At 40.4% G+C, this 26,023-nt stretch overlaps 3 protein-coding genes and 1 non-coding gene across 5 annotated transcripts; 3 read left to right on the top strand and 1 right to left on the bottom strand.

Moving 5' to 3' along the window:
• The first annotated feature begins 12,862 nt into the window (after positions 1–12,862).
• Positions 12,863–12,944, top strand: TRNAS-AGA. Its single transcript has one exon. It is a non-coding gene; the product is annotated as a tRNA-Ser (tRNA).
• An 892-nt stretch (positions 12,945–13,836) lies between these two features.
• On the top strand, positions 13,837–17,576 carry LOC119991530. Its single transcript, XM_038837875.1, has 5 exons — positions 13,837–14,198; positions 14,339–14,507; positions 14,895–15,078; positions 16,666–17,008; positions 17,094–17,576. Exons 1-5 carry the CDS (start codon positions 13,887–13,889, stop codon positions 17,448–17,450), a joined length of 1,365 nt encoding a protein of 454 aa, XP_038693803.1. The 5' UTR covers positions 13,837–13,886; the 3' UTR covers positions 17,451–17,576.
• A 1,351-nt stretch (positions 17,577–18,927) lies between these two features.
• On the top strand, positions 18,928–20,841 carry LOC119991974. Of its 2 annotated transcripts, XM_038838537.1 has the most exons (5): positions 18,967–19,135; positions 19,275–19,371; positions 19,454–19,648; positions 19,730–19,985; positions 20,344–20,841. In XM_038838537.1, the coding sequence occupies exons 2-5, from the start codon at positions 19,321–19,323 to the stop codon at positions 20,532–20,534; spliced, it is 693 nt and encodes a 230-aa protein (XP_038694465.1). In that variant the 5' UTR covers positions 18,967–19,135; positions 19,275–19,320; the 3' UTR covers positions 20,535–20,841. The 2 variants fall into 2 exon arrangements, with proteins under 2 accessions (XP_038694464.1, XP_038694465.1); XM_038838536.1 differs by having other exon boundaries at positions 18,928–19,371.
• A 1,934-nt stretch (positions 20,842–22,775) lies between these two features.
• LOC119991620 (mitochondrial import inner membrane translocase subunit TIM10-like) lies at positions 22,776–25,800 on the bottom strand. The gene is made up of 6 exons (XM_038837983.1): positions 25,613–25,800; positions 25,455–25,508; positions 25,258–25,310; positions 24,145–24,183; positions 23,884–23,953; positions 22,776–23,151 (listed from the first exon to the last, which is right to left on the bottom strand). The coding sequence occupies exons 2-6, from the start codon at positions 25,500–25,502 to the stop codon at positions 23,101–23,103; spliced, it is 261 nt and encodes an 86-aa protein (XP_038693911.1). The 5' UTR covers positions 25,503–25,508; positions 25,613–25,800; the 3' UTR covers positions 22,776–23,100.
• Positions 25,801–26,023: the final 223 nt, after the last annotated feature.

The following is a 26,023-nucleotide window of genomic DNA, read 5'->3' as shown; positions in this document are numbered from 1 at the left end:
ACTGACTTTACCAGGCCTTGACTGATGCTTAAATTGTTATGTGAATATTTGTAGCTTGACACTACAATCGAGATCATCATCTTCAGGAGAAACACATGATAATAAGTCAAGCTTCTTCCAAAATTTATCAATCCAAGCAAGTGGTATAGGATGACCTTCATTTGTATATAGTGCAAGCTCGTGCGCACATGGCAGTCCATTACTCATACGAAGTTACATCTGCAAGAGTAGACGTCTTCTCCGACAACTATAGACCGCTCAAATTCCAACCAAATCAGATTCAATGCGTCAATTGAAACAAAACCCCGTAATTCTCGGAATTGCTCTATTTTGAATTGATGTTGGACAATATTTTTGCTTTTTTTTCAAACTAGCTTCTATTGATGTGAACTGACCTTGGAGGAGCTGATGAATAGATGACACTGTTGACTCCAAGTCCGATTGTGATATGCCCAAGTATCGTTTCAACTTAGAATGCTGACTCTTAGCTCTGTTAGTTGTCACATTTCCAAAATGCATATACATATCTCTCTTGGCAGATATGAACATCTTCTTATATGGCGTCAACCATACATCTTTAATATAATTCACGACCTTGGAGTAGCTTTGTAAATTTACCTCAAGAGCAGATAAATTATACAAATATGCATTTTCGATTTCTAATTCCAGTAATGTCTGCCACATGGAGTAGTATGCATCCCAGGATTACTTATCTTGAAATGATTTTTTGCAGTTGGCTATTACAGCTCTGTTGATGTGCTATGTACAGAGCAGTTTCATCGCCTCGGGAAACACTTGGGCACACGACCTAATCAATGCCAAATGTCACGCCCCTCTCTCCTAAGATATACCGAAGTATACCTATACCACAGGAACGTGACCGGCAGGGGACACCCCATCCCCCGAACCAGATCCCAACCAGATCCCAAATCTACAACTAAACCCAACAGACATAATAATAATAATAATAATAAGAACTACCATAATATCCACAAAGTACATCCACCTATGTACATATACAACAGCAGAATAATAAAATATATCTACCCGATACCAAACCGTATAGTATATACAAATACAATACAAAAAGTTCCCACACCCACTAAAGAGTCAGCCCAAGGCTACACACCAGCTCACGCATCCCGCTGCTGACCGCCATCACCTACATCCAACTCACCTGAAAGGGGATAAAGAAGAGGGGTGAGCCACAAAGCTCAGTAGGGCGTAGAGAGGAAACGCCAATATCCATAAATAATAATAATAAATCCAAAAATAGAATGCATAGTATGCAATACAGAAAATATACATCCATCAGTAAGTCAACAAAATAGCACAATAGCCGATAAGGCTAAACAACACTGGAACCACCCACACTGGTCTCCAGAAATCCATACACCAATCCAATCAAGTGAAATGGTAGCCGATAAGGCTATCCAACACTGTAACCACCACATCAATCTCCAATAATCCATCACACCCCTGGACCCACCCTAATCCCCGTAGGGTGTCTCCCAGTCCAGGTCCACATCGAAACTGGATGAGGATCGGGTATCCCGATAGCATAGCCTACACCAGAGGGCGTCCCCTGTGATGCACCCCATCTCAGACGGTCCACCGGTATATATATCCGGTCTGTATATGTACATATATCATCCATCAGAAATCCATATCTGATCATTTGGGCTCCTATATGGGCCCACAATCCACATCCACATCCACATCCATATCCACATCCAGAGCCACATCCACATTCAACACCTCCAATCACCTCACTCTCAGAAAACATACCAACAGTGATATATATAACAGGGAATATAAATCAACATGCAAACAGGTGGTATTTCCACCCCCGGAAACCGACAAAACCATAATATCACCAGAGTCCGTAAACCGGAACTCTAAAGTCACATGCAATAGTAAGGAAACCCCTACCTGGAAATCAGAGTGCTAAAACCAAGCACGCGTCCTTGACAAACCCCTAACTCCAAAAGTTAACACGCTCCGAATCTCAATCGTGACCACCGTCTACACCGAAAAACACGATATATGAAAATACTGTAAAAATACGGTCGGTCAACTATGGTCACGGTCAAAGACAACATCCAAATAGTCACGGTCAAAGTCAACAGCCTAATAGTACATAACCGGGTCAAATAGTACCCAACCGGGTCAACTCGGCCGGACTCGGTCAACTTGCCGGAAACCCATTTAACCCCATCGCTGGCGATCCGACCACCCAAACCTGTCAAATCTTATATCAAATTAAAGAACTCGATGAGATTAACTCATAGGTACCTGAAACAAGCCAAACCGTCGCCGGGTCAAGGACCCGTGCTTGGTTTTAGATTTGATTTGTTATGAATTTTTGAAGTTAATTATAACAATTTAGTTAGGGGTGTTTTTGACAGATGGGTGTTTTGGTAAGTCAAAGATATTATAAAAGAAAAATTAAAATGAAAAAAACTACTTACGCAGTTTTTTCCTGTTCTTCTTTTTCTCTCGCGTGTATTTGCTTTTTACTATTCATTTTCCGAGTCTGACGATGGTGAGCGACACCATCGGTATCAAAAGAAGTGTATTGACGAGAAGAGTATAACCCAACTTGAATCACGTCGATCGGAGTTGTGGTTAGGGAGATATCGGAGTTTGAAGTTCCGATTTTCTCGGATTTCTTTTGGTCGATCCGACCGATTCCGGCTACGGTTTGGCTTGTTTCAGGTACCTATGAGTTAATCTCATCGAGTTCTTTAATTTGATATAAGATTTGACAGGTTTGGGTGGTCGAATCGCCGGCGATGGGGTTAAATGGGTTTCCGGCGAGTTGACCGAGTCAAGCCGAGTTGACTCGGCTGGGTACTATTTAACCCGGTTTGACCCGGTTGGGTACTATTTGACCCGGTTCTGTACTATTTGGCTGTTGACTTTGACCATTACTATTTGGACGTGGACTTTGACCATTACTATTTGGACGTTGACCATAGTTGACCAACAGTATTTTTACAGTATTTTCATATATCGTGTTTTTCGGTGTAGACGGTGGTCACGATTGAGATTCGGAGCGGGTTAACTTTTGGAGTTAGGGGTTTGTCAAGGACGCGTGCTTGGTTTTAACACTCTGATTTCTAGGTAGGGGTTTCCTTACTCTTGCATGTGACTTTAGAGTTTCGGTTTACGGACTCTGGTGATATTATGGTTTTGTCGATTTCCGGGGGAGGAAATACGACCTGTTTGCATGTTGATTTATATTCCCTGTTATATATATCATTGTTGCTATGTTTTCTGAGAGTGAAGTGATTGGAGGTGTTGGATGTGGATGTGGATATGGATGTGGATGTGGATTAAGGGCCCATATAGGAGCCCAAATGATCAGATATGGATTTCTGATGGATGATATATGTACATATACGGACCGGATATATATACCGGTGGACCGTCTGAGATGGGGTGCATCACAGGGGACGCCCTCTGGTGTAGGCTATGCTATCGGGATACCCGATCCACATCCAGTTTCGGTGTGGACCTGGACTGGGAGACACCCTACGGGGATTAGGGTGGGTCCAGGGGTGTGATGGATTATTGGAGATTGATGTGGTGGTTACAGTGTTGGATAGCCTTATCGGCTACCATGTCACTTGATTGGATTGGTGTATGGATTTCTGGAGACCAGTGTGGGTGGTTCCAGTGTTGTTTTGCATACTATGCATTCTATTTTTGGATTTATTATTATTATTTATGGATATTGGCGCTTCCTCTCTACGCCCTACTGAGCTTTGTGGCTCACCCCTCTTCTTTATCCCCTTTCAGGTGAGTTGGATGTAGGTGATGGCGGTCAGCAGCGGGATGCGTGAGCTGGTGTGTAGCCTTGGGCTGACTCTTTAGTGGGTGTGGGAACTTTTTGTATTGTATTTGTATATACTATACGGTTTGGTACCGGGTAGATATATTTTATTATTCTGCTGTTGTATATGTACATAGGTGGATGTACTTTGTGGATATTATGGTAGTTCTTCTTATTATTATTATTATGTCTATTGGGTTTAGTTGTAGATTTGGGATCTGGTTCGGGGGATGGGGTGTCCCCTGCCGGTCACGTTCCTGTGGTATAGGTATACTTCGGTATATCTTAGGAGAGAGGGGCGTGACAGTTTCAGGAAAACATGATCCCCCACCTGAAACTCTAGAGGTCTACGTCTCCTATCCGCGTAACTCTTCTGACGTGACTGAGCTGTCAGAAGCCGCTGTCTAATCATTGTCACCACCTCAGTAGTCTGCTGCACCATCTCTGGACCCAATAATGGTCTATCTCCAACCTCTGACCAACACAACGGTGATCTACAAGGTCTCCCATATAATGCCTCAAACGATGCCATCTGAATACTACTCTGATAGCTATTGTTGTACACAAACTCCACTAAAGAAATATGAGTCTCCCAATCTCCTCGAAAGTCTATCGCACAAGCCCGAAGCATATCCTCCAGAATCTGAATAGTCCGCTCACTCTGCCCATCAGTCTGAGGATGAAAAGCTGTACCGAAGTTCAGTTTCGTCCCCAGAGTATCCTGAAAACTGCCCCAAAACCGTGAAGTAAATCTGGGATCTCGATCAGATACAATACTCAACGGTACCCCATGCAATCGGACTATCTCTCGTACATATAATCTCGTCAATGACTCAATCGAATCTGTCTGACAAATAGGCATAAAATGAGCTGTCTTTGTCAACCGATCCACAACAACCCAAACCGCATCATGTCTCCGCGGAGTCATAGGTAAACCCATCACAAAATACATAGTGATATGCTCTCACTTCCATTCAGGTAATGGAAGCGGTTGCAATAATCCAGCAGGTCGTCGATGCTCTGCCTTTACCTGCTGACAGGTAAGACATCGAGTCACAGTCTGTGCCACATCTCTCTTCATGCCACTCCACCAATACTGCCTCCGTAAATCTCGATACATCTTAGTAGTACCAGGATGCATCACAAATCGTGAGTAATGTGCCTCCTGAAGTATCTCCTCGCGTAACTCAGTGTCCTCTGGAACCACTAATCTGCCCCTGAATCTGACTCCACCATCAGTGCCTCTAACCCATCCCTCCATATCCTCAATGTCATCAAATAATGCATCCCCCAACTGTGCATCCAACACCCTCTGTACCAGGGTCGGACGAGCAATCACACTCCGTAAACTCAGTACATCTCTACGCTCCTCCATATCTAGTCGATACTGACTAAGTGTATCCACCAACCCAAACTCCTGAATAGCCAACAGAGCTGCAATCAATCTCCTACTCAAGGCGTCAGCCACCACATTGGCCTTGCCTGGATGATACTGTAAGGTAAAATCAAAGTCCTCAAGATACTCTATCCATCTACGCTGTCTTTGGTTTAAATCTCTCTGAGTAAACAAGTACCGAAGACTCCTGTGCTCCGAGAATACCTCAAACCTCTCTCCATAAAGATAATATCTCCACTGCTTAAGTGCGAACACTACTGCAGCCAACTCCAAATCATGCACAGGATAATTCCTCTGGTGCAGCTTCAACAAACGTGAAGCATACTCAACCACTCCCTCCTGCTGCATCAACACACAACCCAAACCAACTCCCGAAGCATCACAATATACCTGATAACCAATACCCCTATCGGGTATCACCAACACTGGAGGTGAAGTGAGTCGAGTCTTCAACTCCTGGAAAGCCTGCTTACACACATCTGTCCACACAAATGGAGTATCCTTCCGAGTCAACTGTGTCATCGGTGCTGCAATCCGCGAGAACTCCTCAATAAAACGCCGATAGTAACCTGCTAATCCCAGGAAACTGCGAATCTCTCCTACATTCTTCGGTCTCCTCCATGCCACCACTGCCTCTACTTTTGCTAGATCCACCGCTATACCCTCCTGAGAAATCACATGCCCTAAAAATCTCACCTGAGTCACCCAAAATTCACATTTACTCAGCTTGGCATACAATCTATGCTCTCTGAGCGTCCGCAACACAATCTCCAAGTGTCTAATGTGATCCTCCTCAGTGGCTGAATAAACCAATATATCATCAATGAACACAATCACAAACTGATCCAGATACGGTCTAAACACCCTGTGCATCAAATCCATAAACGCTGCAGGTGCATTGGTTAACCCAAATGGCATAACCAAGTACTCATAATGACCAAACCGTGTGTGAAATGCTGTCTTTGAAATATCCTCCTATCTGATCCTCAACTGATGGTACCCCGATCTGAGATCAATCTTGGAGTAATAATGACTACCTCTCAACTGATCAAACAAATCATTAATCCTCGGCAATGGATATTTGTTCTTTACAGTCACCCTGTTTAGCTGCCGGTAGTCCACACACATACGCATCGTACCATCCTTCTTTTTCACAAACAAAACAGGTGCTCCCCAAGGTGAAGTGCTCGGTCTGATAAATCCCAACTTCTGTAAATCTGTCAACTGAGTGTTCAACTCCTTCAGCTCTGCTGGTGCCATCCTATACGGTGGTATAGAAATCGGATTTGTACCCGGGTACAACTCAATCACAAACTCAATCTCCCTCTGCGGTGGCAACCCCGGTAAATCATCGGGAAAAACATCCATATAATGCTCCACAACCGGTATAGGGTTCGAAGAATCCTCCTTAGACGCTGAAGTAATCAAACCCGCTATAACACAATCGGTGTACTGAGGATTATCTAGAAAATGTGGACACGGAAGCAATCTCGTCCCACGAAATCTAACCCTCCCCGTAGGTGTGGTCAGTGTAATCCTCCTCTCAGCACACTCTATAATCGCCTCATACTCAGTCAACCAATCCAATCCAAGAATAACATCAAAATCAGTAAATGACATCACAAACAGATCCGCTCTAAACTCATGGTCTGAGAAGCTAAATACACAGTCCCTACAGATACCACTAATCACGGTACCTGGTCCTATTGGTGAATCAACTATAAATCTCCTCACCACTCCCGTAATCTCCAAACCCAATGTCTCAGCAAATGATGCAGAAATAAATGAATGCGTAGCACCAGTGTCAAACAAAACACGTGCCCAAGAACTGAATAAGAGAAACCTACCTCCCAAGTGATCTCGCTCTGCTGGAACCACGTCAGGCCTAAGTGCATACACTCCACCTCTCTGAACCTGCTGCTGCTGCTGAACTAGTGGCCTACCCCGTCCTGCAGGACCCCTCTGTATCAGAACTGGTGCTGGAGCTGGAGCTCTCTGACCTCCAGATACTGGCGGTGCAAATCCTCCACCCTGTGGAAAATCTCTCCTGATATGTCCTGGCAATCCACACTGGAAACAAAACAGATTGTTTACTCTAGGACAATCCCAACTCATATGGCCCACCTGACCACAAGCATAACAATGCTGGGACTGGTGATACCGTCTCGTAACCTGACCCTGCTGATCCAATCTCTGCCTCTGCTGACCCTGTCTCTGCCCCTACTGAACTGGTCTCTGCCACTGCTGAACCTGTCTAGGACCCTGCTGTCCCTGCCTAGGTCCCAAATAACCCTGTCCCCGACTCTGATAACCCTGCCCCTGGCTCTACTGTTGCCCCCGACTCTGCTGCTGCCCCCGAGTCTCAATCCTTTGTCTGTGCTGACTGCTCTCGCCAGAAGCAGATGCAGAACTCTCAAGCTTCCTCTTGTGAATCTCCCAGTAATCCTTAATCTCCACTAGAGTCCTCTCCACTCCGAGTGCTTTATCAATACACTCGCGATAGGTGGTGATAGTCTGGGCCGCCAAATGAGGTGAAATCTTTGGTGACAACCCTCTCCTAAATCTCAGTATCTTCTTTTCCTCTGTGCAAATATACTCCTCCCCATATCGCCCTAACTCCTCAAAACGAACCTGATACTGTGTCACTGTCATGTCCGGAGACTGAATCAACTCAAGAAACTCTTCAGCTTTAGCAACACGCACTGTCTGTGGTACATACTATGCCAGAAAAGCAGTCTCAAACTCTGCCCAGGGCATGCCCTCTCTGCCCCGACTAACTGTCATCACCTCCCACCATGTAAAAGCCTCCCCCTCCAGAAACTCAGCAGCTAATAAAGCCCTCCTCTCCTCAGGAATCCGTAAGGAAGTCATCTTCCTGCGTAACTAGCGAACCCACTCCTCTGCAGCCACTGGATCTATCACTCCCCTATATACCGGAGGATTCGTCTTCCGTAACTCGGCTAGCTCTTTGATCGACGTATCAATCGCCAAAGGAGCTACTTGTGCCTCCACAATCTGTCCTGCACCCTCCTGTAACTCACCCAAAGTCAGAACCTGCTCTGGAACCTCAACAGGAGCCTGTAATGCAGCTGGGACTGGAGCAGTCATTTGTGTCACAAGTCTTGTAACAGTCTGCCCAAAAGCTCGTACCAACTCAGTAACATCCCGAACCTCCTGTCGTAAAGTAGTAACGACAGCCTCTACCCCCTGTGGTGCTAAATATCCCTCCTGATCCTCCCTAATATCATCTACTGGGTCTATATACACTCGCCGCCTGCCGCCACCTCTCCCACGTCTTCCGCCCCTACCACGTCTCGCACCCCTACTTCTCCGTCCTCGCCCCCGCTCTAATGGAGCCACCTCAGGCATACCCACCTCATCTACCCTCTGAGGCTCATCCGCCTCATGTTCTCCTCCACCCCGTCCATGTCCTCGCACCCGAGTACTACGTGTGTCAACCATATCTGGAAATTATAACACACGTATACATAAATCTAAAGCAGGAAACACCAAAAATAAAGACTCACCAGGTCAGCCGGGAAACGCATGATGTGTAGCCAACAAAATAACCTAGGTAACCTAACCACTGTAAGTTTCTAAACCTACAGCTTCGATACCAAACTGTCACTCCCCTCTCTCCTAAGATATACCGAAGTATACCTATACCACAGGAACGTGACCGGCAGGGGACACCCCATCCCCCGAACCAGATCCCAACCAGATCCCAAATCTACAACTAAACCCAACAGACATAATAATAATAATAATAAGAACTACCATAATATCCACAAAGTACATCCACCTATGTACATATACAACAGCAGAATAATAAAATATATCTACCCGATACCAAACCGTATAGTATATACAAATACAATACAAAAAGTTCCCACACCCACTAAAGAGTCAGCCCAAGGCTACACACCAGCTCACGCATCCCGCTGCTGACCGCCATCACCTACATCCAACTCACCTGAAAGGGGATAAAGAAGAGGGGTGAGCCACAAAGCTCAGTAGGGCGTAGAGAGGAAACGTCAATATCCATAAATAATAATAATAAATCCAAAAATAGAATGCATAGTATGCAATACAGTAAATATACATCCATCAGTAAGTCAACAAAATAGCACAATAGCCGATAAGGCTAAACAACACTGGAACCACCCACACTGGTCTCCAGAAATCCATACACCAATCCAATCAAGTGAAATGGTAGCCGATAAAGCTATCCAACACTATAACCACCACATCAATCTCCAATAATCCATCACACCCCTGGACCCACCCTAATCCCCGTAGGGTGTCTCCCAGTCCAGGTCCACACCGAAACTGGATGAGGATCGGGTATCCCGATAGCATAGCCTACACCAGAGGGCGTCCCCTATGATGCACCCCATCAAAAACGGTCCACCGGTATATATATCCGGTCTGTATATATACATATATCATCCATCAGAAATCCATATCTGATCATTTGGGCTCCTATATGGGCCCACAATCCACATCCACATCCACATCCACATCCATATCCACATCCACAGCCACATCCACATCCAACACCTCCAATCACCTCACTCTCAGAAAACATACCAACAGTGATATATATAACAGGGAATATAAATCAACATGCAAACAGGTCGTATTTCCACCCCCGGAAACCGAAAAAACCATAATATCACCAGAGTCCGTAAACCGGAACTCTAAAGTCACATGCAAGAGTAAGGAAACCCCTACCTGGAAATCAGAGTGCTAAAACCAAGCACGCGTCCTTGACAAACCCCTAACTCCAAAAGTTAACCCGCTCCGAATCTCAATCGTGACCACCGTCTACACCGAAAAACACGATATATGAAAATACTGTAAAAATAGGGTCGGTCAACTATGGTCAACGGCCAAATAGTAACGATCAAAGTCAACAGTCAAATAGTACAGAACCGGGTCAAATAGTACCGAACCGGGTCAAATAGTACCCAACCGAGTCAACTCGCCGGTCAACCGAGTCAACTCGGCCTGACTCGGTAACTCGCCGGAAACCCATTTAACCCCATCGCTAGCGATCCGACCACCCAAACCTGTCAAATCTTATATCAAATTAAAGAACTCGATGAGATTAACTCATAGGTACCTGAAACAAGCCAAACCGTCGTCGGAATTGGCCGGATCGACCAAAAGAAATCCGAGGAAATCGGAACTTCAAACTCCGATATCTCTCTAACCACAACTCCGATCGACGTGATTCAAGTTGGGTTATACTCGTCTCGTCAATACGCTTCTTTTGATACTGGTGGTGTCGCTCACCGTCGTCGGACTCGGAAAATGAATAGTAAAGAGCAAATACACGCGAGAGAAAAGGAAGAACGGGAAAAAAAACTGCGTAAGTAGTTTTTTTCATTTTAATTTTTCTTTTATAATATCTTTGACTTACCAAAACATCCATCTGTCAAAAACACCCCTAACTAGATTGTTATAATTAACTTTAAAAATTCATAACAAATCAAATTTAAATCTGATTTAAGTAATTCTTACTTTAAAAATTTTCCTTTAAAATTCCCCATTTATTAAAAATATTTTTATAATTTTATCACAATTTAATTTTTACTCCTTCAAATACCGGTTCACCAACACAGAGGTTCCCTCCACCTCAACCACCACGAGAAGATACTATGAATAGTGTAAAATTAGACCAGGATATTACACCAAATCTCTATCGGTGACTATAACTCTTGGAGTAGTGCATTAATCCATTGTTAATCGCAAACAATTAAGTGCCCAAGTATAATTGTCATCTTTTTCTGATTGCAAGAATACAAATGCAATGCAAAATGTCATCTTCGTTGAAGTCACACTGACAATATCAAATAGAGGCATCCTAAACGTGTTAGTTTTATAGGTAGCATCCATTAGTAACACATGCGGGAATGCACGCAATAGTTCCAACGAGCCTGGATGTGCAAAGAATAATTCTTCAAGCTCATCAGTCTGAGCATTGCTTCGATTAAAGAAAATGTATCCGTATTGGTGTAGGAATGACATGAGTTGTTGCATTTGGGATTTACTAGCTTTCTCTGCAGTTTGAAACTTCTGACATGTGTTGTATATAGTGTTAATAGTGGACATCTTGTTCGGATCCTTGTTCTTCAGCGTATACAAGATTTTTCGTGGCTTAACCAAATTCTTAGACAAATCCACCAATATATCATTTTCAGTAGGAGAAAGCCTACCCACGTATGCATGACCCTCCATATATAATGTCGCGGAATGATTATGCGTTCCATATATCACACTTACCATCCAATCATCATTTGTGTTCAATTTCAACCATTTCACTCCGAATGGACATTCTATTTTTTTGCCCCAGTTATCTTATGGAGGTTTTCTTACTTTTGTAAGTGCCACCATGTTCACATTGTAACAATAATTTGTGTCTCCTCACAAATCCACCAATCTTTGACCTTTTCATAACAATAACAAATCCTAAATTACGTCGAGTATTTTGAACCAATTCAATTAGCGATTAACGTGAATTGAAACCTAAAAATGTAATAATTTAGGTATGAATTAACAAAATATAACATATATGAATTTAGTTATGTAGCATACCATGTCGGTGGAAAATTCATTCGTAACATCAACTTCAATATTTTCTTCACTCGCATCCAAAAGTTCATCTTCTTGTTTTATTTCATCTAAGATAATATTATAATCACTTGACAATCTTAGATATTCACCCCAAGATTCCGATGATCCATATTAATGCGGAATCTGCATTAACAAGTAGATAAAATGAGTGTCTAATCGTTTCTACTAAACATCATATAGAGTCCCCTTTTAAATTAAACCAAAAAGAAGATATACCGAGCTTAACTATCTCCAAACTCAGGAATGACCTCTAGTGATAATGAAATCAATATTGATGTTACAAGTTGAAGTAGAAGTTTTGGCTAGAAAAGTAGACGTTGCTCTTGTTGTAGAATAATGAAAATATTTTCATAGAAGAGATATTCGGGGCTTTATGGGAATAAAAATATTAATTTTAAAATTATAATAAAAAATAACAGTATGGTAAAATAAATATCTGAAAAGTAAAAATAATCACTGAAAAGTAAAAAATAATCTTTGAAAAAGCAAGCAAAATATACTTGACAAAATTTTTATCATCATTAAAAATTAAAATATCTGATGTAAATGAGAACAAAAAGTATTGTCAAGTCCTGTACTCCTTATTACAATCCCACAATCCCAGCTAGGGAAGAAGGTGGTTGATAAAGTTCACATCAACCGTTTTTTTTTGTTTATGTCACTTCCAAAAAAGTGTAATAATTAGAAAAAGAGGTGTGTCACTTCCAATCACCCCCCATCAAAACCACACCATTGAAGGTGCTCTAATTGTTGCAACCATTTGTAGCTAATAATTAATTGAGAAAATGGATGGGCCCAAACCTAGTTAGATAAGGGGGCTGTATTTCAATGCTAGAACTGGAGCATGACGCAAAGGCCCAAAGGTAGGCCTCCCGCACGGACCGCACCCAACTGCAGACCTAGGTTAGAAAATCGCGGACCTGGTGATCATGGAACTTATCAGATACATTTAGATAACAAAAAAAATTGTGAAAACTAGTTCATCAAATGTGGGCGTGCCGGAGTGGTTATCGGGCATGACTAGAAATCATGTGGGCTTCGCCCGCGCAGGTTCGAATCCTGCCGCTCACGTGTTGACTGGTTTTTTTTTTTTTTTTTTTTATTACAGAAAATTTCATTGGATATTTTACAATATAAAAGGGCTACAGCGGACAATAACACAGAAAAACGTATGCATATCTTTAACACCCATCAATTGTAGTTAAACAGTTCAGCTATTTTAAGGTTTGACTGTTTGAGTGGGAAATCAACCTTATCTCTATAGAGTATTTGGCTCATACCTATCATGCAGAGGTTTGAGTGGGAAATTTACCTTATCTACTTATCTCTATAGAGTATATGGCTCATACATATCATGCTGTAGCTATCTCTGTGGGCAAGGGAGTCGTTCTTGTTCTCTTTATATAGGATGGTGTCTTGATTTGTAATCTTCTTCATATAATGAAATTGATTTTCTACTATTCGTGAACGTAGACCTTGTTTCTTTACTGTTTTAATTTGTTTGAATATTGTTTATTAGTTGATTCTCTACATAGCTTGGTTAACTTTTTTTTTTTATTCAGTCAATCAATTTGGTGTCTTTACTGTGGGTATCATTGATTTAGGCACAACAATCTCCACTAGGGGTCATAAGCTTTCTTCAACTCCCTCTCTTCTCTTGCACAATCTTACCCAATAATATCACTCCTAGGAAGGGCCAGTGAAAAGGCCCATATATGGCTTTATACTTTAGACGGTGGAGAGGATGATTCATGAATATGAAATCGTTATTTCAAACATTCCATGCATTAAGATTTGACCATATTAATTAATTGTTCAATTCAACTAGTTTGAACGTTGAATTGACTGCCCCTTCTGATTTATCAATGCAAATAAATAATAATGCTTTATTTATTTCTTCACCCACTCCCACTAAAGTTGTACATTTCAGCCATCTTTGTCAAGAAAGGCTATAAGATACAACAAATCATAAGAAAACCTAATAAACCAATAGTACTACTCAAGAACCCAAAAATGGCTGAAGAAGTGAAGCTATTTGGCATGTGGGCAAGCCCCTTTAGCCGAAGAGTAGAACTAGCACTGAAACTGAAAGGAATTCAATATGAATACATAGAAGAAGACCTCTCCAACAAGAGTCCTCTGCTTCTCAAGTACAACCCAGTTCACAAGAAAATCCCTGTGCTTGTTCACAATGGAAAACCAATTGCAGAGTCACTAGTCATTCTCCAATACATCGACGAGACATGGAAAAACAATCCAATTTTACCTCAAGATCCTTATGATCGAGCCATGGCCCATTTCTGGGCTAAATTCGTTCAAGAAAAGGTAAACTCAAGAATCCCACAAATGGCCCTTTTAACTCTTTCTTTTGACTATGTTTTGTCTAGAAATTTATCTTCCATGCTTTGAATGGCAGGTCTTACGAACGATGTCGAAGGCTTATACATGCAAACAGGAGGAAGCAGGTCTTACGAACGATGTCGAAGGCTTATACATGCAAACAGGAGGAACAAGAGCAAAATCGCAATGAAGTTTTCGAGCAACTGAAGATACTGGAGAAGGAGCTCAATGGGAAGGATTTCTTTGGAGGAGACACAGTTGGATATGTGGACATAATGGCATTTGGTATGGCTGTTTGTGATGGCGTGGGCCTAACTCACACCTTGAAAACCGGCTTGCAAGGTTGAGGATTGCCCACCCATATAAAGCACTTCTCCAGCTCCCATCTACCCGATGTGGGATAAGGGAACATGCAGCCTCACTGCATCAATTCCCTCCCTCCAACAAGAGAACACGTGTCCCACGTGTGGCCCCCACCCCGTGGAGCACCACCCCGCGGACCCACATGCACCCGCATCGTTAGCATGGGCCTGGGCTTCGATACCACATTGATGGCGTGGGCCTAACTCACACCTTGAAAACCGGCTTGCAAGGTTGAGGATTGCCCACCCATATAAAGCACTTCTCCAGCTCCCATCTACCCGATGTGGGATAAGGGAACCTGCAGCCTCACTGCATCAGTTTGGTACGGAGTTTACGAAGAAGTGGTTAAGGTGGACTTGATCCCAGAAGAGAAGTTCCCAGTGATAGCCAATTGGTGTAGGAAGATGAATGAAATTGATGCTGTCAATGAATGCCGTCCTCCAAGAGAGAAACATGTGGAATATATAAGAGCTCGGATCCAAAACTCTAAATCTGCTTCCAAATGAAAAGGCTCTGTAGTTCCTTAACATGTATGGACAGAAGGAGCATAATTTGTGTGAGGTTTTCCACTATTTAGTTGAATTTGTGTTGCTGAGATCTATCTCTCGTAAATAAGACAATAAGGTGGTCAAACCCATTGCAGGTTTGGTGAATTCAGAGTCTTATAATCTTCTCTTTGTTGTGCTAAAGTCCAAATACCCACAATCAAAAGCACCAATGGATTGACTAAACCAAAAACAAATACAACCTAGCAATGGTAGAGAATCAATCAATAACAAAATCACATAATGATATATATGGTTCGGCACACGTTCATGAGTAATAGAGAATCAATTTCATTATATGAAGAAGTTTACAAATCGAGAGGCTACCGAATACAAATAGAACAAACCCACTTTAGATGTTATTTTGTTCCTACAAGCTCTCTCTGAAAGAAAACTAATGGAGAAGATAACAAAGACAAGAAACTCATTTACCCACAATGTAATTTTTTTTTAAAGTAGAATTGTCGTTAAGGCAACAACTTCACTTGTAAAGATTGTCTTAATAGGGTTACTGCGAATAAAGGAGCAAAACAAAATCTAGACCAATAGTGGGATGAGCTTTCTAAGATTTCAAATTACAGTCTACTGTCATAAACGCACTTGATTCTTTTTGGACAAGATATCTCATGCTTGTAAATCACATCATTTTGTATTCTCTAAGCGATTCTTAACAACCTCTGCACTCAAAGAAAATAACGACTGAAATTTGATCCTGATATGGGTAATTGATCTCAAACATATTACAATGAACTAACAACTGGAAGGAAGATCCGAAAATGGAAAATAAGCAACTAATCCCACCGCCGAACAGACATTAGGCTTCCTCTACCTGTTTAAGGAAACAATGGCAACCCATCGGGAGCAAGCCCAAACTGAGCATGGTATAAGCAAAAGCCCTTTAACAACACCACAGGCACAGGCGACCAAATTACAACTGACCACAATAGAGCCAGGCCCAAATTTTCAGCCTCAGTCCTCAAATGATTTTGGTCTTGCCATGGTTATTTTAATTTATTGTCTACTGATTGATGATTTGATTTTGGTTCTGCCATCTTGATTATATCAAGGCTTCGAATTTGCTTCGTAGTTTCCTTTTAGAAAATCTGACTGTGTTTTGGTTTCTGATTCTTGAACCACCTCTGCCATGTTATTGTCAGCAAAGCAAATCTCGACTCTGATAACTGTTTTTCCGAAAAAACTATTTATCCCAGCAAACCATTTGCTAAGGTGTATGGAAGGGATTAAAAGTGCATATGAGGCCATCACTTGCATTTTTTATCCCCTCTACAATTTGAACAATTAGCAGAACTGTTTCCATTTAGGCCATTCAAACTAGTACATATTTTCTTCATTTATAAATATAAAAAATTGTATATTGTGACGCAACTGATGAGATCAGCATAAATATTTATATTTGGAGTTTTGGACAAGTTTACATAGCCAATTCAACATGTCTTAATAAAGTAATGTCCTGCTTCTTTTTATTCTTGCTTATCAAGTAATCCATGGATGCCTGTCCTATATAAATGACTGGAAAACTGAAGATACCAACCAGTTGTACTAAAGAAACCAAAAATGGCTGAACAAGTGAAGCTATTTGGCATGTGGGCTAGCCCTTATAGTCGAAGAGTAGAACTAGCGCTGAAACTGAAAGGAATCCAATATGAGTACATAGAAGAAGACCTCTCCAACAAGAGTCCTCTGCTTCTCAAGTACAATCCAGTTCACAAGAAAATCCCTGTGCTTGTTCACAACGGAAAACCCATTGTAGAGTCCCAAGTCATTCTGGAATACATCGATGAGACCTGGAAAAACAATCCCATTTTGCCTCAACATCCTTATGATCGAGCCATGGCCCGTTTCTGGGCTAACTTCATTGAAGAAAAGGTAAACTCATGAGACCACAAACTTGTCTTTTAACCTACCTTTAGTCTCAAAATTTATGCTAGTTTTTCTTTTTTTGTCTGCGCAGTTCATGAGAACACCATGGAGGGCTTATGTGGGCACGAAGGAGGAACAAGAGCAGGCACGAGAAGAAGGGTTTGAGCTACTAAAGATGCTTGAGAATGAGCTGAATGGGAAAGATTTCTTTGGAGGTGAAACAATTGGGTATGTGGACATTTTCGGATTTTCTTTAGCTGTTTGGCATGGTGTTGTGAGAGAAGTTTTTGGGGTGGATTTGATCACTGAAAACAAGTTCCCAGTCTTTCTCAAATGGAGTAGGAAGTTCAATGAAATTGATGTTGTCAATGAATGCCGCCCTCCAGTGGAGAAGCATATTGCTTACATGAGAGCTCGGATTGAAGCATTTAAATCTGCTACCAAATGAAAAGCTGTATGGATCCTTGATTTGCAGGACACATTACTCTGTTTTCCCAACTTGTGTTGCTGATTTAGCTCTCGGATATGAACTATAACGAGTATGAATAAAATCCCTGCTTTTCTGACGTATAAATATTGTGAAGGGAAAAAAAAATTCATAATACAAAACCACATAAACTGGTTTATCCAAAAAAAGGCCACATAAACTGGGAATTTCAGATTCCCTTTTCCATGATTAACATGATCTCTTACAGCTAACAGTCATACCATACCAGCTAGTCCACTCCTTTCTGTTTCCTTTGACTTTGCATCACTGTGGGACCTACAGAATAGGATAATTGAGTGCCTGATAAATAATTGTGTGTCTATATATATATAAATAAATAATATTGAAATCCAGCTAACCCTACAATATAGCACCAAACTTCATCTAACCCATCTAAAACTAACCCTACAACCAAACTTCATCTAACCCATCTAACTTAACAGGTGTCACTCACTCACCCACTTCACTTTGTTTTAGTAATGGTACATACCCAAAATAAAATTTTCATTTTTACCATGTGACTAACCGTTAATTATAAATACATATAAGATTTACTTAACATCTAACACTTTATATTAATTGACAATTCATGATTATAAGAATATTATATTATTCTTATTAAAATCGAATTCAAAATTTCTCGAATCAATTCGATTTCACCGAAAAAGACTCACCGTACTAGACCACTTTGCTCCTAAATAAATGAGGCTTTGTGTTGACTACCTGCCTTATCAAGAATATAAAATCAACTTGGATAACTGACAAAATGTCAAAACAAAGTGATACTACAACCCAAGTAGTGTTGATCTTCGTTATCTTCGTCAACTAGTAGTAAATAAATACTAAATGGCAAAAGAACAAACTAATCTAATCTCCACCTCGTCAAACTCCTCTCACCCTCTATTGGTTGTCCAACACCAACCCTAACCATACCCATAAACCAATTTTTGGTTACTTTATACTGGTTTGATTTTAATCCAACAGATGCCAGAAAGATTTTTTTAAAGGTGGACAAATGTACGGTCCGTCCAACTAAAATTTGCAAAGCCCAGCATAAGGGCAAATGCAATGGGAATGAATTTGTTGGGCCAACATTTTTGTTGGCCCGGTCCCACCTCTATTACACAAAAAGTCAAGTCAAACACGTATTCTAATATAACCACATCAGCAAAACACAAGTTTCTATACACTTTTTCTTCCCACACATTTTCTCTTTCCATCCAACCCAACAACATTCCATTCCTCCATATTATCCACAACAAAACTACACCAAAACATCAAATATCAATACATCCACATCAGCAAAACACTTATCCCAATACGGCCACATAAGCAAAACCCATTTTACAATACAACCACATCAGCAAAAGACAACATCTTTGTTGGCCCAATACCACTTCACCATTGCATTTGCCCTAAGAGCGAGCCAGAGACCCAATACCCAATACAGTAATGGCTATCAGGCTTTAAGTACTGTCTATCAGGCTTTAAGACACAGATTGTTTTGTGAACTCCACTCCAGCTCTCTTTGTTTCCTGGTTCGCGACCAGGTCATCTCAAGTTTCTTGCTTTGTAAGGATTTATGATGGCGGTTGACCTACACAGCAGAGTTGATGAAGAGTTGGTGCCTCTTCAGTTGTTAACTGGTGAAGAAGATAACAATCTTGCTCCTTCAATAAACAAACCCATCAATTACCAAGACTGGTCTTACTGGTCTGCTTTATCTGATTCCGGTTCTGCCTTTAGTTCACCGATTGACTCTGAACTTGGTTCCTCCGAGTGCAGCGAAGAATTAGAAGATGACGATTACATTGCCGAGTTAACTCGCAAGATGGCTCTCTACATGCTTCAAGATGATGACAATCATGAACTGGATAATAGGGTACTTAATAAGATTTGTTTTTGTTTCTTTGTTTCATTTTTGTTTGTATTTTTCGGTAAAAAAATCGAGGTTCTGGTCACAGTCTTGCTCAAACCAAGAAGATTTGCTTGTGATGGAAAAGTTTGAGAAGGAGAAGGTGAGCGAAGATGTGCCTAAATACGTCGATAGAGAGAAAATTTCAAGCCCATCTACAGAACCCACGTCAGAATCTGGAATTGAGAAGAACCCGGAATTCGAGTTTCAATCAAAGCAAGCTCTTATTGATAAGCAAATACAGGTGAGTGAATATCAGAGTATGCATGTTTTTGCAGATGTTGTTACTTATTCTTCTTATCTGATTCGGTGTTGTAATTAACAGTTCTACACGCTTAAACAAGAAGAGGACATGAAGCAACAGTGGGGCAGAAAACTCAATGAGAATAAACAAAAGGGGAACAAACGAAGAGCTTGTGGTGGGTTTCTAGGCCAGAAAACAAGCCACGGTCGAATTAAATCAGACATGAGAGCAGTTTTTCTTGATCATCAAACTGGTTCAAGAACAGGGTGTTCTGGGACAGGCGTGTTCTTGCCTCGGGCAATTGACAATACTACTTCTGATTCACGCAGAAAAACAGGTAAAATTAGTCACTGTGTGTGATATTTCGGTGTCAAGAGTTGGTTATTTTTGAGGATCCTCGGTTGTTGGAGTGGAATATTACCAATCCTTTGAGAGTTGCCTTTGAAATTATTTTTTGTCTCATGTTTACTTTAATTATTATCTTGCATATTCTTGGGACCTAATTGGGTTTTATATTCCAAGATTCCTCTTCATCATAACTAATATTCTTGTTGATGGTGGCCAAATGCATGAAAATTGAAAATGGAATCTTTCTCCATGGTCCATTTGATGCAACTTGTTACTTGGAAATGAAGTTTTAATTTACAGAAAAGAAAAGTTCCAGCCTACATGAAAATGTTGTTTTTGATTGGCAGGATGTCCCACTGTTCTTATACCAGCAAAAGTGGTGCAGGCCCTGAAACTCCATTTCGACAAAATGGGTTCTCCGGCAAGAACAAATGGGATTAATTTCCAAGCTCCAGCTTCACAGCACAGGCAGTCACGGGCTGTGCCGCCAGCCACAAGCGATCAAGAGATGGGTCTGCCTCAAGAATGGACATATTGATCGTCTCCTAGTCACATGCCCCCTTCTGTGTTCTGATATTATTAGTCGTTTTGGCAGATTCTGCTCAAGAAATAATAAGAAAAGAGGAAAAACAGGGGGACTAGTTATTGGTCAAATAAAGGGAATCTTATATAGCATGAGATAGAATAAATCAAAGTTTGTGTAACTTTCCAAGTGTGGCTGAAGGAGTAGTTAAATTTGAATATTTGTGGATATTATTGTAATAATTCAGCTGTCGCCATAGTTATCTGCTTGTGGTGGCTTATGTATTCCCCTGTTCTGTAATGAAATTCTTGTTTTTTGTATATATGTGGGAACTGTTTGATGAAATGCCTACAAGAGATTAGACTACAAGTGATTAGTCATTATCTCGCAGATTTGCAATTCTTAACAACTTTAAAGTGGATTCCAGTAAAATTGACAAACTACTTTTTTTTCTAGAAATTTCTCTTTGAAATAATATAATTTGAGATGACTTGTCATAATTATCAAGTGGAATTCGTTAATAATTCATTGTTTGAGATGACTTGTTTTGTCATTCATCTGCAGTACATGAACTGCTAACCTGTTTTGTTTTTTTAGGACCCTCTGACCACACAGATTCAAGGAAACCACACAGATTCAGATTCAGATCCAGATTCAACCTTGGAGGAATATTCGTGTGGGATTAAGACATGAAAGGCCCATATTCATGGGTCCACTGCCGTTCAATTCCGGCTGAGACTTGTCTCGGTTCGGAGAAACCCAGCTGGATCTAGATATTTTAGTTCTTGGGTTATCTGTGACGTGGATTCTATGCGTCCACATGCAAAGAAAGATCCCACAGTTTCACTTTCACAAGAATCACAACATCAATCTCTTCCCAGGAGACGTGTCCGAAGAGATATCAAAACCAGCTTTTGCAAATATCTTATAAGAGGGAACTTTATCAGTTTCATTTATCAGGAAAAAAAAAGAATCTTTTATTGAAGACTTTGATCGATGGGCTTGGGCTAAAATGAAAAAAATTAGGTCCAATAGGCCCAAACATGCTGCGTATTATTCTCGAGCTTACTTGGAGTCTGTTTTGTCGAGAAACAACGTTCATTATTCACATCCGTCTTTTGTTGTATTTCAAGGTGTGTTGGCGATTTTCTACGCTGGATAAGAGATGTCACAATTCCAATTGTTGGGAATAGGAGTGTTGGGGTTATGGATAATGTATTTTTTGGTGTGTCAAGACTTGTTATCAGTCAAAATCTAATGAGGATTTGCACCAAATCTAACCTCTTCACTAAATGGATTGTGTGCAGATAGAGAACACAAACTTTTGGCTCGAGGTTGCCTTTCGGAAAATGACGTAAAATTCGTGTTACGTCAAACTAGGAAAAAAAGGGTAGGAAATAGAAGACTCACCGAAATGAAAGAAGATTAAAAACAACAATATTGCTGAAATTCATTAGGAATTTCATTGAAAATGAATACAGCCTGAGATGTATTAGGCATCTACCCTTATCTGAGACGACTCCAACAATTTTGGTATCATTGTTACATTGTATGCTCTTAGAACTCAAGCAGCTACCCTAATTTGAGACGACTCCAACAACCAACATGTTGACTACCCAAAATTGTCAAAATCTAACCGGGTGACTTATTTGGAACAAATTAAACATTGAAAGATTAAATTGACAATTTGACTTTTAGGGACTAAATTGGAACAATAACCATCTTTCAAGGACCAAATGTTGTATTAACTCAAAATTTTCATGTTCCAACAATGGCAATATGTTGACTTAATTTTGATATGGGTATGACAAATATCATGCTCATATCACATTTTTACGCAAAAATCAATATCGAGCCCCACCTCTATTACATAAATCAAGATACCAAATTTACATTATTGTACCAATACATTTTGTTTACCCAACAACATCAACAAAACACATCCCACAATAGTTACACATTAATAAAACACAAATCCCTACACATTATCCTTTCTCCATAAAAAATCACCATTGTAATTGTTTTAGAACCGTGAAGAATTGAATGCTAAGAACCGTGGAGATACGGCCTTTCGAGCTAAAGCCTTCACTACTACCATTGATTGTTACACGCAAGTACGTTTGTTTGATGTTCGAGAATGGGTACGTTGGGGATTTGGGGCTGCCCAATTTTCTAAAGCCTACCATCAGACTAGTTTGAAAAATTAAAAAAACAAAACAAAACAAAAATATAATGTAATGTGACACATCTCTCAAATTATTGGATTCAAATTGTGGTCTCTATAATTTAAATGAATTGCGAAGCCTCTAGATCCATTTGAATACATCAAAACTTCTACAAGGCTCGCTAAACGGCCAAAAAAAATCTTATTTAGATTTGGCATCAGGCGCACCATTGATGCAAAACTGCCCATTTTACCAAACTCAAGAAACAAAATGGTTTTCATCAGTCAAATTAGAGGAAGTAATAAGATTACATGATACTCACTCTCAGTCTCACCCTCCCTCCTGTTTAAAAGAGTTTTACCATCCCCTGGCAACACATCTAAGCATGCCTTCCAAATCTAAAACAGGTATGAGTTTTACATCGGAGGACGACCAGCACTGAGCATCTGCCCAACAATACCATTCACCTGGGAAATGAAATAAAGTAGCATGATTACTTAACCAGCACACAAGGCTTCTCACAGCAATAATAAACCTCGTGTTGCACAAAACAAGCATATGAATTAAATTTTAAGAGAGGGATTCGCGCAGCCTATGCTCAAGAATGTGTACTAGTGTCCCACACTCCCACATCAAAAATAGGGAATGACGGTATGACATTTCAGTGTCGAAAATGCCAGCCAACCACGAAATATGCATTTAGAAGAGGCAGAAACTGTTCATGCAATGCAATGCAAATTGATGGTAAACTCATAGTAAGACAACTTCCACAACAGAATGGTGAATGGACTAATATAATGTCAGTTGCTGTCACAAACAGATTCAACTTGTCCATAAGATGGAGCTACATATCAACAACCAAGATAGGCTAATAAACTGAAATACAACGGGCCAAACACTAGCACCAAATATGCAAAAATGTTAAGAATCTGGTATACAAATCCTCAATGACTTCTAAACCAAAGGCATATAATTTCCCTTAATTTTAGGGCTCAATATCCAGATTGAAACCAGAAAATGAATGGGGACGGATACATATATTCTTAAAACTTCAATGAAATGGACAACAGTACTAACTAACCGGAGAAGAGAAATTTGTTAATTCTCCATTTGAAAAGAGATGCAGTAACTCTAGCAAGTGGAAATCTACATTTCAGTACAGAGTAGATAACTACAAATGAAAGCATTTGAAAAATTACCAGCCAATATTTTGAAACACACCGATCAATGCAACTGTTTTCACCCATATTCAGCTCAGATTCCTTATACCTGAAAACAAAGAGAATAAATATCAAAACTCACACTTTGAAAATTCCTTCTGAACTCATCAATATAAAACAAAAGAAAAAACTCTTATTAAAAAAGAAAGATTATGCATGATCTAAATTATTTCATGCTGCAGCATGTTACTAAGGAAGTAAGGATTCACACATTTTCTCTTCAAAAAAAACAAACCGTACCTTTTGTCAACGCACTTGTTGAAACATGTTTGAGTAAGCCTGAACCAGAAGAGGAAATGGGCTAGAATCAAGAATCACATATTGATACACAAAAAATGTTAAAACAATGTTTGCTAAATTTCTTGACCAAGAACGAAGTAAAAAATTTCAAAAACTAATAACATCTATGACCTTCAAAAACGACATGGTATAATAACATTTAATGACAATTTTCCTTAATGAGCAATATTTTCTAAATTCACCAAGACGAAGTAACGACACAAACTTTGCTCGCTCTATCATTCCCCTTGCCTTTATGTTAACCGCTTGGAAAAAAAGGAATCAATGAGCCTTTGAGGGCAAACAGAACTTCATTTCTCTTCAAAACAAAAAAATTGTTACATCTCCTAGTTTTGAAGCTCTGGATCTTATAACTTGGAAGAACATAAACTGTGAGTTGGCAACCCCATAGTGCCCCTCTCAATAATACATTATTTCATGTTTGCTTCAGGGAAAAAAACAAAGACCTAGAAGCCCTGGGAAAAGTAAAACCATGAAGATGAAGTAAAGCAAAAGAAGTACCTGAACAGTTAGTAAACAAGATAAAGTCCGAGATGCAACTATCTAAATAATCAACTTTTTTGTTAGCCTCTAGAACAAGCATATCAATCAGGCACTTCTCCCCCCAGAGATATGCATGTCACTTTAAGTGATTGACATTAGTTTCACATGGATGCAGGTAAAAGCTGCTGTAATGGAGAAGTTGAACCACAAGCATTAGAAAGTTATGTCTATGGCTAACAAAATACAGGAAAGGATACAATTATATCAACTAGGAAAAACATGATCACCAATATATTCATTATTTGATTTGTTACACTGAACTTAAGGCTTGTTGCCCCACAATCTACTAACTCATGATATGAGCCAATTTCAGGGATCCCACAATTCTCACACAAAAATCTGCACGGCACAACTCTAAACAAACACATCGCATCACCATACGAACATGATTACTCCAATCAAAAAGCCCCTAGAACTATCAAATTCAGACACAAGCATGCCGTTGGAGAACCAACCAATGTCAGTCCATCATAATACTACATTGTTTATATTGATGATATTTGCACCTACCGGTTAAACAATTCCACCCTGTACTCCATCTCCGTTGCTGCCATACCAAAAGCCTGCACAAAATCATCAAATTCAACTCAGATCCACTATAGATAACTCTCGTTGAAAACACGAATCTTCTTTCCAGAGAAGTAGAATTCATTCTTCTCAATTTCCTAAGACTGGAAAATAAAAAGCAGAGAAACGAGAGTAATAACCTGTTCCTTATCCACACCCTCGGGAAGATTGGAGCTACTGGCAGCCATTAAACCCTAAACATCAAAGAGATCGTTGACATTCTTATCCAACCGTTTCATTCTTCAATTTTAAGATGACAGAAACAGAAATGTACTGAGACATATTCAAACAATCTTACCGTGTGAGATGTGATCGAGAGACGCTGTTTGTTTAGGGCTTAGAGATTCGACTATAAGCCGACGCCTCGACACGGGTGGGTTTCTACACGACCCGGTGTCGCTCTATTAACAATACGGCGATGCGCGATTTAGGGTTTTAGATGAGGGTCTAGGAAGTATGATAGAAACGATGGATACACGATTGCTAAAATGATCGGGTGCATTTTACCATTTAACCTATGATTGTAGCTTGAGAAAGACGCATTGACGCAATAAAAGAACGCCAGCTCGCCAAACACAATATTTCAATAATTTGAAAATATAACTCAATTGGGCCTATCGACTTGCCAAATGGACCGTCTCACATTTCAACTGTCGCCCAGTGGGTACCGTAGCCTGTTGTCCTGTAGGCAGATAGTGGGCATGAGTAT

Source organism: Tripterygium wilfordii, chromosome 22 (genome assembly GCF_013401445.1).
Source record: "Tripterygium wilfordii isolate XIE 37 chromosome 22, ASM1340144v1, whole genome shotgun sequence".
Taxonomy (NCBI): Eukaryota; Viridiplantae; Streptophyta; class Magnoliopsida; order Celastrales; family Celastraceae; genus Tripterygium; species Tripterygium wilfordii.
The sequence above is the reverse complement of the archived record's forward strand: the minus strand, read 5'-3'. Positions and strand labels throughout refer to the sequence as shown.

Coding starts and splice junctions, on each gene's coding strand:
- LOC119991974 (XM_038838536.1), top strand. CDS start 19,072: ATGATGGCGGTTGACCTACACAGCAGAGTTGATGAAGAGTTGGTGCCT. Junction 19,372..19,453: donor ATCATGAACTGGATAATAGG/GTACTTAATAAG, acceptor TTCTGGTCACAG/TCTTGCTCAAACCAAGAAGA. Junction 19,986..20,343: donor TGATTCACGCAGAAAAACAG/GTAAAATTAGTC, acceptor TTTGATTGGCAG/GATGTCCCACTGTTCTTATA.
- LOC119991620 (XM_038837983.1), bottom strand. CDS start 25,502: ATGGCTGCCAGTAGCTCCAATCTTCCCGAGGGTGTGGATAAGGAACAG. Junction 25,311..25,454: donor AGGGTGTGGATAAGGAACAG/GTTATTACTCTC, acceptor GATTTTGTGCAG/GCTTTTGGTATGGCAGCAAC. Junction 23,954..24,144: donor AACAAGTGCGTTGACAAAAG/GTACGGTTTGTT, acceptor CTTTGTTTTCAG/GTATAAGGAATCTGAGCTGA.
- LOC119991530 (XM_038837875.1), top strand. CDS start 13,887: ATGGCTGAAGAAGTGAAGCTATTTGGCATGTGGGCAAGCCCCTTTAGC. Junction 14,508..14,894: donor AATGGCATTTGGTATGGCTG/TTTGTGATGGCG, acceptor TCACTGCATCAG/TTTGGTACGGAGTTTACGAA. Junction 17,009..17,093: donor CTAACTTCATTGAAGAAAAG/GTAAACTCATGA, acceptor TTGTCTGCGCAG/TTCATGAGAACACCATGGAG.